General features: G+C 39.2%; 1 protein-coding gene across 10 annotated transcripts in view; it reads right to left on the reverse strand.

Annotated features, from left to right (window-relative positions):
• Positions 1-13711, reverse strand: part of vav2 (vav 2 guanine nucleotide exchange factor) — a 157858-nt gene that overhangs the window by 43722 nt on the left and 100425 nt on the right. For all 10 annotated transcript variants that reach the window (XM_026235033.1, XM_026235028.1, XM_026235026.1 and 7 more), the window contains exon 3: positions 6148-6206. In XM_026235033.1, the coding sequence (XP_026090818.1) occupies positions 6148-6206 (59 nt within the window). The remainder of the gene's footprint in view (positions 1-6147; positions 6207-13711) is intronic.

Below are 13711 nucleotides of genomic sequence, written 5' to 3' on the forward strand. Positions count from 1 at the left end.
CCGAGACCTGGATCAAACCAGAGGCCACTGCTACACCTGCAGCACTCTCCAATAATTTCTCATTTTCCCAGTCCCCCCGTTTGACTGGAAGAGGTGGAGGTACTGGTCTGCTCATCTCTAATGATTGGAAATTTAATCCTTTACCATCTTTGGGTATCGACAGCTCCTTTGAATCTCATTCAGTTACTGTTACCTACCCTCTTAAAATAGATTTTGTAGTTGTCTATCGACCCCCAGGACCACTTAAGACCACCTAGATAAACCTCTGTATGCTGATTTCCACACTCTGCTTGCCTCTTTTGATCTCAACCGAGTGTCAACTACTGCTACTCACAAATCAGGCAACCAACTGGACCTTATTTATACACGACACTGCTCTACTGATCATGTACTGGGTACTCCACTGCACACGTCAGATCACTTCCTCCTCACTCTTAACCTCAACATGGTCTCTGACACATCACTTACCCCTCCACATGTCATCTTTCGACGTAACCTACGCTCACTCTCAAAATGAACAATTCATCTAACTCTCGCATGCTTTTTAAAACATTTTCCTCACTTCTTTGTCCTCCTCCTCTCGCTCCTGTTTAATCTTTCATACCTGACGACTTTGCCATGTGAATCATTAATAAAATTAAAAACATCAGTGCACAATTTTCCACACCACAATCAGTCAAGCTCATATCACCAGCAAACATGCACTCATTTTCATCCTTCTCTTCACTCTCTGAGTGAAGTCTCCTAACTCATCCTTTCTAATCATCCTACTACTTGGCCGACTGATCCTATTCCATCTCATAGTGTTCCTGTAGCTCAAGCGGTAGAGAATTGCGTTAGCATGGGCAACATTGGGGGTTCGTATCCCGGGGAACACATGTTAGGAAAAATTGTTAGCCTGAATGCAATGTAAGTTGCTTTGGATAAAAGCGTCTGCTTAATGCATACATTTATTTAATTATTTATTTATCTCATCTACTTCAAGCCATTTCTCCTGCAGTTGTACCTGCACTCACTCACATCATTAACACATCTCTCCACACCGGTGTTTTTCCTTCATCATTTAGACAGGCTCATATAACTCCACTACTTAAGAAACTCACCGTCAACCCATCTCTTTTAGAGAACTACAGACCAGTTTCCCTTCTTCCTTTCATTGCAAAAACACTTGAACGAGCTGTGTTCAACCAAGTCACAACATCTAACTACTGGGGTGCCTCAGGGCTCAGTTCTTGGACCACTTCTCTTCTCTGTCTACATGGCATCATTAGGTTCTGTCATTCAGAAACATGGCTTTTCATACCACTGCTATGCTGATGACACTCAACTCTACCTCTCATTCCATCCTGATGATCCGATGGTAGCTCCTCGCATCTCAGCTTGTCTAACAGACATTTCTTGCTGGATGATGGACCATCACCTTCAACTCAACCTTGCCAAGACAGAACTGCTTGTGATTCCAGCAAACCCATTGTTTCATTACAATTTCAACATCAAGTTAGGCACATCAACCATAACTCCTTCAAAAAGAGTTATGATTGATGATCAGCTGACTTTCTCAGACCACATTGCTAAAACTGTCCGATCCTGCAGATTTGCTTTATTCAACATCAAGAATATCAGGCCCTTTCTTTAGGAACATGCTGCCCAACTCCTTGTTCAAGCTCTTGTTCTGTCCAGGCTGGACTATTGCAATGCTCTTCCAGCCAGTTCTTTCAAACCTTTACAATTAATACAGAACGCAACAGCAAGATTAATTTTTAATGAGCCGCAAAGAACACACGTCACACCTCTGTTTATCCATTTGCACTGGCTACCAATAGCTGCTTGCATAAAGTGTTTGCCTACAAAACTAACACGGGCTCTGCACCCATTTACCTAAATGTATTACTTCAGATTTATGTGCCCTTTAGAAGCTTGTGTTCTGCAAGTGAACGTCGCTTGATTGTGCCATCCCAAAGAAGCACAAAGTCACTTTTACAGACATTTAATTTAAATGTTCCCTTCTGGTGGAATGACCTCCCCAACTCAATCCTAGTCCTTAGCCATCTTCAAGAATCGGCTTAAAACACATCTCTTCCATCTTTATTTGACCCTCTAACTTTAGCACTCAACTGTTCTAATTCAATTCTTTAAAAAAAATCTAACTTCTCCTTCTCCTTTCTAATCTTTTTTATATTCTATTTTATTTCTTAATTTATCATGCAATTATGTATGTATGTATATATATATATATATATATATATATATATATATATATATATATATATATATATATATATATATATAGTCCTCTAACACTATCTTGCTCTATTCTTTTTCTATTCTATCTGTTTTCTTTTTATTTATTATATTATTTAAAAGCCCTTGCTATGTGTACTGTGTTAAGCTAACTGAGACTTGTTATCAGCACTGATATATCATTGCTCTTTTTGCTGTTTTTGATTGCCTCCACTGTCCTCATTTGTAAGTCGTTTTTGATGAAAGCGTCTGTTAAATGAATAAATGTAATGTAAATGTAACTGAGCCAAGTCTCATGTGTGCTATTTGCATGATGCACATGATGAGTTCTGGCCTATGCAGACTGTTCCAAATAAGTCACTTATGAAGTTTGATTTCAGTTAGCGAAAGCTAGGTAGCCAATAGACAGCAGGCTTTGGAATAGAGCTACTGAGTTCCCGGTACTGAACAAAGCAGCACACACTACAGTATGAATGAAAGATGACAATCTGAACACTGATGTTTAATGTAGAAACAGCATTCTGCCTAAAAATACAATAAAAAGAGGGTGATCTGATCTCATAGACTGTGAGTAACATAACCACTATCAGCATGTAACAACCCATCTGGTGAGAAATACAGTCTGAGCAGAATCTGAGATAGCAATGGTTCAGATGAAAGAGGAAACCAAACATCGTGTCAACAGGTGCTGCAGTACAGGGTGAAAACATGATGAATCACTTACACTTTACCTCTCTTTGTTCATGCTACTCAGTAAAAGACCTTATTATTGAAGCAGGACCTTCATATGTAAAAGCAGTGGTTTATATCTTATGGTGTGCGTACTTAAAACACTTTACATGTGTAATAATAAACAAGCTATATTTGAACAATATACAGTAAACAGAGTAACATATTTGTGTTCTTTTCACCCGCTGGAACTCAAGCAAGCAAGGAAGCCCAGAGGAAGAGCTTGTGGTCACAGCTGAAAAAACAGAAATAGTAACAAGAGTTTTTTTTTGTGTAATGTCACAGTTTCCCTCAGTGAAGCAGCACTCTGTCTTTTGATAGCCAAGTAATTAACAGGCATTCAGAATAACCATTAACCAATCTAGCTGAGAGGTCAAATGGCATAAAGATGCTGCAGAGGAATCTCTCCCTAGGGTCTTTCATTAATAAAACAATGCAACCAAACCATGCTGAGAGTAACTTAAATGAAAAAAATGAACTCACTCGCACAAATTTAACAGGCTCTTCAAATATGCTTCATTCTTTGTTAATGTTTTTCAAAGATTGGTTTTCGCTAGTCGTGGATTCTGAATGCATTGACACAGATTTCGCTTATGCTTATGCCGCTGAGTGGCATCTTTACTTCCTGGTCAGAGAGCACCTGTTCATCAAAAGCTCACTATCCAATCAGAGTAGATCACTGTTAAGCCCGCCCCCACGAGAAGTTTGTGTCAAAACACCAAATGAAAAACTGCGAAGCATAGGCAAAATCTGTGGCAATGAATTCAGAATCCACTAAGTAAATGTCACAGGTCAGGGGGGCCAAGCTGGACTGCGCCCTCCCCTAAACCAGGACCACCTCGAGGAGCGTATCAGAGGGAAGAGTCGGAGACAGAGAATAAATTTAACAAGTTTTATTTTGAAGTAAAAACAAATTGGGAATCCTAAACTAAAATCTTCTTTGTTACCCTCAGGGCTTGAAGGTAAACAATGCAGCGACCGGGGACTCTCCCGCCCTCTTCCTCTGTGCGGGCCCCGCAATAGATGGACAGATGGGTGGTCAAGTAGGTATTTCACAGGTGGGAATACAATCGGCAAGCCCGCAGTCTGGTAAGTCTCCTCTGGTAATTAAATACTTCCAAACTCCCTTCCCTTCTTCACAGATGCAGAATTTGGGACGGATGGATATCGGTCAGGTCCGTACACGGCAGATACACAGCCTTGAGGTGGGGATGTGTTTGGCAAGTGAGGGGTCCGGTAAGTCTCCTCCGGTAAGTATGTAATTCCAGCCTTCCTTCCTTCTTCCACAGGTACGGAATTTGAGGTGAATGATATCAGTCAAGTACGTATACGGCAGGTGCACGGTCTTACAGTAAGGTGGCTTCTCCTGACACCGTCAGAGTGGATATTCCAGACAAAGCGTGCCCCTCTCACGTTCGTGACAAAGGACAGTCACCTCTCTCAGCACAGGTGGGCCACAAGGATGCAACAAACTCTAAGTCAACAGGCTGTGCAGGGTTTCTACTGAAACAGACAGAATGGATGCTTCAGACAAAGTATACAGTTCACATGCGTTGGAAGGAACGAACACTTCTCACAATACGGATGAATAGCAGGGATACAGCAGACTCGAAGTCAACAGGCTGAATGGGGCTTCCTCATACAGATGAGTAGCAGGGATACAGCAGGCTCGAAGTCAACAGGCTGAATGGGGCTTCTTCTGAGACAGACAGAATGGATGTTTCAGGCAAGTATACAGTTCACATGCATTGGAAGGAGCGAACACTTCTCACCATACAGTTGAATGGCAGGGATACAGCAGACTCGAAGTCAACAGGCTGAATGGGGCTTCTTCTGAGACAGACAGAATGGATGTTTCAGGCAAGTATACAGTTCACATGCATTGGAAGGAACGAACACTTCTCACAATACAGGCGAATAGCAGGGATACAGCAGACTCGAAGTCAACAGGCTGAATGGGGCTTCTTCTGAGACGGACAGAATGGATGTTTCAGGCAAGTATACAGTTCACAGGCAGTGGAAGGAACGAACACTTCTCTCCATACAGTTGAATGGCAGGGATACAGCAGACTCGAAGTCAACAGGCTGAATATGGGCTTCTTCTGAGACAGACAGAATGGATGTTTCAGGCAAGTATACAGTTCACATGCATTGGAAGGAACGAACACTTCTCACAATACAGACGAATAGCAGGGATACAGCAGACTCGAAGTCAACAGGCTGAATGGGGCTTCTTCTGAGACGGACAGAATGGAGGGTGCCACGAGGACTTACCTTCAGAGGTGCCCACGCTGCACGTTGTTTAAGACCAAGAAGGACGTACGGGCACCGCTGGTTCCGATGCAGGCCAAGGCACCGCTACATATGGTGGCCATGGATTATCTGACTTTGGGACGGCCAGTGGATCGGATCCAGAACATCCTTGTGGTAACCGATCTGTTTACTAAGTATGCTTGGGCCATCCCAACTGTGGACCAAACCGCCATTACGACTGCCAACGCCCTTTGGAGGTATGTGATCCAACCATTTGGATGCCCTGAAATTTTCCACTCAGACCAAGGAACCAACTTTGAGTCCAGGGTGATCCATGAGCTGTGCCAACTGTACGGATGCAAGAAGACCCATACGACTCCCTATCACCCCCAAGGGAACGGGGGGTGTGAGAGGTTTAATCAGACCTTGCTGAGTTTATTAGGAACCTTAGAGGAGGAACAGCAAGGCCATTGGGTCGACAGACTCCCGGCGATGGTACAGGCCTATAACAACAGTGTACACAGTACCACTGGTTACGCCCCCACCTACCTGATGTTCGGCAGACATGTGAGACTTCCGATGGATATGCTTCTGGGGACCACTGCAGGGGAAGAGGGAGGTAGTGTGACATAAATTTTTATCAAATAAATTCAGGCTTGATGACCATAAGTGACTTATTGGAAAAAAAGGGATCCCTCCTTACTAAAAGACCTGAGGGGAGCGACAACCACACACTTCATGGGTTTGGACCAAAGGTTTCACACATATGAGGTAGTCTGTGCCAACAGCTTCTCCCTTCCAGGCTCTGAACGGAGCCGGATAAAATGTACAACCCGAGAGAGAGCCGTGAAAGATCCCTCAAGACTCGAGACACACCACGACTGAAAGGAAACACTATCAGCATGTGTGAAGGAAGTCCGTTACCTGATGCCTTTGATTTGTGCGATGCTGTTGTGGGAGATTCTGGACAGCGCAGAGATCACCTGTGAGAACAAGAGAAGGTTTGAATTAGCCAAAGAAATGTCACTTAAAGCAAATTACAGAACAATCTACTCGATTTTTACATTTCCAGATCAATATAAATCAAGATCATCTAGATTTTAACATTTTCTGAAAGTCGAAAAACACTGCACCACAATCTTAGGATGTTTTGTAACTGCAAGGTTTTTAAAAATAGTTATCCTTTCACTAGAACGATTTGGTCTAAAAAAGTCTTCTTGTTAGTTACTATATATTTATTTTTTTAATCAAAACAGCAAAATCAAATAACCTTCTTATAACAAACATATTTTTCATCATAGCTCCTCCATATTTAAAATAATAATAATAATAATAATAATTTACATAATATAAGAAAAGAGAAAAGTAAAGAAAAAAATACTGTTTACATTAACAGCATTAAAGAAATATCTAAATATTCAATTGAGTAGCAAGACATTTTAAAGAAAAACAACTTCAGAAAAATATAATACTTAATTTTATTTGTAAAAAAACTAAGAAATGGATGCCACTAATAAACTTTTGCAACATTACAGAGTAGTGTCTTGTGTTTATTGCCATGTTTTATGATGGGCTTTAGTGGCGCAGCATGTGTGCACACACGGATCATGCTATGCTACTAATTACAACATTAACGGACATGTGGGATGAAACTCCTCAATGAAATCACAGACGTGAAATGCTTTTCACGGATCTGTGAAGACCTCTCCTCTCTCCAGCTGCATTAGTGCTGGGTAACAGGGTTAAATGTGTGCACTATTTACACTGATTTAATGCCAGTCGTGAGTCACATGCGAGTAGGCTTATTGGTGGACCTTCTAGAGGCTTCCAGATGGTGTGCTAGAGGGTCTCAATGTATAATGCAGAAGCCACACACCCACACCCACACACACACAGGAAAGCACATGCACATATGCAAAAGTGAAGATGGTGCTGTGTCACCTCATGCTCATGGCTGTTTTCCGCTTGCCTTGACTGCTGCCATGGTGACATCAGTTGTTCCTCAGTCAGAGCAAAACACTGAGTGCAGATGTGTGTGGAGCTTCAAGGTTCTTAGTATAGGTAATGGGTGATATTTGAGAAAATATAGCGTGAAAACTACCAATAAATAAGTAACATGTTTAAATGATTCATTAAAAACGCTACATTTTATACTCCTTCAGCTATAAATTACAATGAGCATTAATATATAAGCTCTAATAAAAAAACAGAGTCTGAAGAAGCACTTTTTTCACATAATGCCAAAATGTACCCAATACAACTTCCTTAATATGTATTAAATGTACCATACACTCAGATTCTGTGGCTACAAAATTACACAAACAACTCAGCACATTTCTGGAGATTATACATTTTGCCCAGCCCAGTGTTTGTTTATGAAAAATCATGGCTAATTTGATCATGTTTTCTCCTCTAAATGAGAGCAGGAATGGCATGTGGGCCTGTGTATATCTGCTCAAATATATAAACAAGGAATGTCTCTAATGCGGACACTCAGGACTGAATTAATGACATCATGACAAACCATAATGCATTGCATCTCATATTCTCCCACTTATCTTCTGGCTTGCATCAAGGCAGTAGAACAAATGATTGAGTGATCAATCCAACTAAATTAGTCTATGTGTTAGCCTGTAAGGCGAATTGCTCTTATGTTCATCTGCTAATGTGTCTACATTTTCATGGAGCTTCAACACAACATCACCTGCTGCGGGGACGATATGTGACTCATCCATCATCAAAGCTGTGGCTATTTCTTCTCTGGATTGTGTTTCTAAAGCGGCGCTTCATTCTTGTACTCAGTCACTTTCATAGCTTTGTCTCTCATTCTTCATCTCTCCCTCAGGTCAGGTCAACCGCTCTAGCTCTGTTGTCTCATAATATTGATTTTTCCCTCATCTCAGTGCTTCGGTGTGCATGAGGAGCATGAGATCAGAGCCAGGACGCAACATTCATCACCTCATGAAACCAGCACAATACTCCCCATCACTCACAATAGCAGCGACAGTAAGAGAGAATCGTAGCTTTTTCACTAATGTTATACAGTCGCTTATCTGAGGTGAAGATACAGCAGCAGTGTCTCTACATCAGCTGTAATGTGTGCTGGGTTTACCACCTGTCCAACAGAACAACATATGTGGCCACAGACACAGCAGGACTTGTGAGGGAAAAGAAAAGCAAACATTAATAAAGAAGAAAGGTGAGATAAGGTGAGACAAAACTAGAGGAGATGAAGTAGAAGACAAGAGAATAGACAAGACAAGTCGAGATGGGCCAAGACAAGATGAGATGAGACAAGATGGAAAGTAGTAGGAGGAAAAACTGAGGATAGAAGTAGTGTGAGACAAGAAGAGAAATGACAAGAGGGAAGAAAAGATAAGACACTGGAGGAGAGGACAGAAGAGAAGTCGAGAGATGAGAATGTAGATGATACAAAAAGTAGATGATACGAGACATTTTAGATGAAGGTGAGAAGTTAGCAGAGGATACGCAAAATAAGCAATAGATGAAACTGTAAGTAACAGAAGATATGAGAAGAACTAGACACAAGATAATTGAAGATAGTAAAAGACGAAAAGAAGTAGTAAAACAGGAATAAAATAGAAGACAACATAAAAGTAGTAGATTATATGATAAATAGAAGACACAAGAGTTGTGAAAAACAATGGGAGAGTAGTTGAAGATGCAGAAGTAGTACAACACATGAAAAGTGGTAGAAGACAGAAAGAGGAGAGGGAAGGAGAGGAGATGAGATGAAGATCCAACCACCATGGCTGCAAACATCACTAACAAAACAGATGATTACAGTAACATAATGAAAAGTGCTAGCGCTTTATATCATGCAGCTCTGAATCAACCTTATGCATAAAAGATTCCAAATAAACCTGATGAGGGAAAGCAGCCATATAAACAAATGCTTAAATGTGATATTCTACACTAATGTACTCTAAACGAGAGTTTGAGCGAGTCTTTGAGTTTCAGCGGGAAACTGAGAATGGTAGGAGATGTGTGAACAGATGGCAGTGAGTAAGACAAGAGTCCTGGCATTCATCTATAATGTTCCCAGCAGCACAGAACGCCAACCAGCACAAACTCGCACAACTCAAAATAAACTTGGCCACACATACAAACACCAGATCCACCACCAAAAGACCCATGGTTCTCTCTGTTAAGCTAGGCTAACACCAATCTCACAACAATATACACTGAGATTTCACAATTCAATGAATGAATGAATGAATGAAAAAATACTGATTGTAAATTATTGCTGCAACCATGTATTCAAAACCACAATAAACACAAGTTAAAGGTTGGAAACACTTTCAATTATAATTGAAATTAATCAACATTCGCTTAAATGCTTGAAATTAGTTTTACAGGCAAAGAAAAATAATTAACAATATTTTAAATATAATCTGAATTTCATATTTTATAACTAAATTGCCAATAATATAATATAATTAGTGCTGTCAATCGATTAAAAAAATTAACTAATTAATCGCACAATTTTTTAAAATTAATCGCGATTAATCGCGATTAATCGCAATTAAAAGACTGAAACTTTTTGGATATGTAAATGTAAAATGTAAATAATTAATGTAAACTCAAGACAAAGAAACTATTTAAATTCAAAATATGATTGTTTATTGGAATTTTTGTTTAACTTGTAACACAGATTTTCTCATGTAAACAACATACCTGCAATAAACCATCAATATCCTCCAAATTAACTGTTGGCTTGAAAGCCATATTTATTACAGAAATAAAAACACAGGCATGTAAGTACAATTTGAATTTCAAAACAATCAATGCCAATAAAAAACAAAAATGATTTCCATGTTGAATTCTAAGTGGACTGCAAAAAAATTCCAAAGTATAGTCATTGCCAGTGCTTTAAGTGGGCCAGTAGGCACTGGTACTCAGTACCGCCACTTCCAAATATAGCTCTTGAGCGTACCGCCACCTCTCCGTGCGCCCAGAACGTGCTTGTAGCGTACGGTACGCTCATTTGGACATCTGTTTTAATCCCACCCAGAGCAGAAACTACATTACCCATTCACCCTTAAGTTATACAAGTGAATAGCGCATGTGTCGCTTTTCCACTGTTAAGTGTCAACAACTCAACGTGGCCGGAGAAGGTGTGTGAAACTCGTTGTGAGTTATACTAAAGCAAAATCTTGAGTATTTATTGTCTGATAAACATTAAAAACTGTCTGCGGAGGTTGAGTCGTCCTGCAGCCCCCGCTGGCTGTTCATTGGCTGCAGCATCTTTTTTCTAAGTTCTAAATAAATACCGTAGACGGCAAGGCACAAATTTAGATATTCAATTATCTAATTAATCTATAGCCTATGCACAAAGACAATATGATCTTTTTGTCCCCTTTTTGTTTTAAAGCTTGATGAAGAGAGAGAGCGCAAGTTGCTGCAGCTGAGGAGGACAGTGATGCACGCGTACAGGAGTGATTGACAGTTCGCGGCACTGTGTACAAAAAATACTCCGCTACACAATTATTTCATTATTTTCGTTTAAGCTTATTAACGTTAGCGTTACAGAAAGGTCTGATTTACGCACTGTTACAGTCATTGTTTTTTTTTTGTTTTTTTAAACAATGACATTTGATTTCATGATTTTAATGTTGCTGTTTCTTGTGGCAGACTAAATGAAGAGTAATGTTTCTTGTGGCAGACTGAAGAGTAATCCGGCAGAGTTTTATACTGAAACTTTCCGTCTAAAAGTCCTTCCTTGGTCTTATCCATATTTCTTTGCACGTTGAACACACATAGGCCACAACTGGAAATAAAAAAAACTGCAACCGCGTTAATTGCGTTATTTTTTTTTAACGCGTTAAATATTTCAAATTAATCGAATGCGTTAACGCGCTAATTTTGACAGCACTAAATATAATATAATATAATATAATATAATATAATATAATATAATATAATATAATATAATATAATATAATATAATATAATATAATATAATATAAATTTAAATTGATTTCTAAATGTCTTTAGATTTGACATTTGTTTGGAGGTGTTTCTTTGTTCCCTTGATTTAGGCATGATTTGTTTGTAAGCCTAGTTTGCTAAGAAGTCAGACACAGACTTGTACAACATAACAAAGGGGAAAAAAACTAAACACAGCCTTCTGTTTCACATCAGCCAAGGAGTGATGTCATCACTCCGTGTGCATGTGCTGCAGTATGGGGTATCAGCTGATGTGGTGACATGACGAACATGCTGGCAACAGAGCTTGAGCCAGAGCCGAATCCTCTCAGAGGACTCCAGCTGCTGCGTGTTTAGCAGGGATTTTCCAGTCATCCCTACTGCACTAGGGAGGGGGATTTGGGCTGTGACCCAAATGTTTATGGCGCTGCCCCAAAGACCCAGTCCAGCTCTTGGGAATGAAAAGATGACATATGCTTCAGTCTGAACACAAAGGAGTATGTGAAAGACGTGTGTGATTAAAAAAAAATAAAATATCAGTGGACGGTGGTCATCTTCACACAAAACACGACTACAGTACCTTGTGTGCCAACAAACGGATTGATCAACTTAGCTCACAATGCTTTTAAGAAACACAGCCCTGTGTTTCTTAAAAGCATTGTGAGCTAAGTTGATCGTAGAGACGACTGGTGGCAATGCTTCTACAATCTAATTAGGCTTATGATTAGGGGTGTGCTATATATCGTCTATGATAATATCGTAAATGTTGTTTAAACGATATGCGATTTGACATTATCCAGTATATCGCAAAAACCAAACAAAAACACACCCAGAGAGTGCTTGCATACACTATGATACGTACGCGTGCGCAATTAGAGTTCAGACGTTCACTGTGCAATTTAGTGTATTAAAATACATTTAGAATAAGTCCAAAATTCAAGATAAGGGAACTTTTATATGTCTTTTTCATTTATATCATCTAATATAGTTAATATCACACTAAAGCCCTGTTCTCACGGGATTAATATTATCCCCACATCTGATTTTCTTGAGGAGCATTTGAACAGGTCCCATTCTATGGTCAGATTAGATGGATTTTAAAGAAGAAACTAATATAGATTTGTGCCCTGTGTCATTTAAATTTCACCAGGTTAAAATAATATGTCAAGCTTTATGCTTGATTTATTTGTAACAAATTAACCTCAAATATTTTGTAGCTTTCTCTTTCTGCAAATTGTGTAGTTGTATGGTGTTGTATAGCAATATAACAGCACCCAAAATACTTTCAAAACATTTCTACGCAGCTCCATTCTGCAAAGATGAATAAAAAGGTGCACAGAAAACAAAAACCTCGAAAAATGATATACGAACTGCCAAATGCTGACCAAATCACAGAGATGCCGATTCACCTGGAACTAAAATTATCACAGGACCTTGGTGCTCTGCGCAATATGGTAGGTCATTTGCGGGGGATTTTTTTTTTTACAAATTATAAACATGGCTGATTCGCACGGGATTTAGATCACAGACAACCTCTGCAATTATTACAAATTACTGGAGGTCACCAGGTAATAGTATGTGAATAGGGCTAAAGGGTTTTCTCCAAATATCAGTATGACTGCAAGTGTGATATTGATTTGATAAAATAACCCAATAAACAAGAAGCTAATATTAATTGACTTTTTACACACAAGTTTCTGTTTTTTTTTCTCTATTTCATCAACTAAAATAGTTTCAAACAAACCCAGGGAAACTGTTTTGCGCCACTGAGCAACACATGACGGTGTTTCGTTGCTGAGACAATATTGGCCACCACCTACTGGCAAATAGTTTCAAATATCACTATTAAACATTGTTTTTAAAATATCAAACATTATTTACGCATTTGTAACTGCATGTTAACTGCATTAAATGTAAGAATATGACACAAAAGATGATGCATACATTTAATAAAGGTTCGATTGGTTTCATAAAGGTAAAATTTAAAGTGCCAATAAAAGGTAAAAATCTGTTACTTCTGCAAACTAACCACCTTACAGAATATGATGATTATCAAAAGTATTGGGAGTCGGCTTTCTACTGCAGTCCTAAATCTGTCAAATTACCAGCACAATAAAATATTGTCCAATTACGGTTATCAATTTGCAGAAAATATTGTGGTATCGTTTTTTTGTCATCATCGCACACCCCTATTTATGATACTTTCGGCAAATGCAGCACAGTACAGTGCCTAATAATATCACAAGCTAACCACACTGCCACATCAGTGGGTGGAGTATTTATTTTCATGCCGTGACAGCCACGTCTGCCAGAAATGAACATTTCAGTCCATTATGACATCTGCCTCTGAGAAACTCTAGTATCAGAGTTTGTGCTTATTTAGAAAACCTTCTTCTTCTTTAACTGAGCTGCATAAAATAATATAAATTAATACATTCATGAACATCTAATATGTAAGCGAAATACAAATAAATACATGCATCTCAATTCAAGAAAACTGTATTTATTTGTTTACGACATCTACAGTATTTGTGCATTT

This window comes from Carassius auratus, chromosome 46 (genome assembly GCF_003368295.1).
Source record: "Carassius auratus strain Wakin chromosome 46, ASM336829v1, whole genome shotgun sequence".
NCBI classification, from domain to species: Eukaryota; Metazoa; Chordata; class Actinopteri; order Cypriniformes; family Cyprinidae; genus Carassius; species Carassius auratus.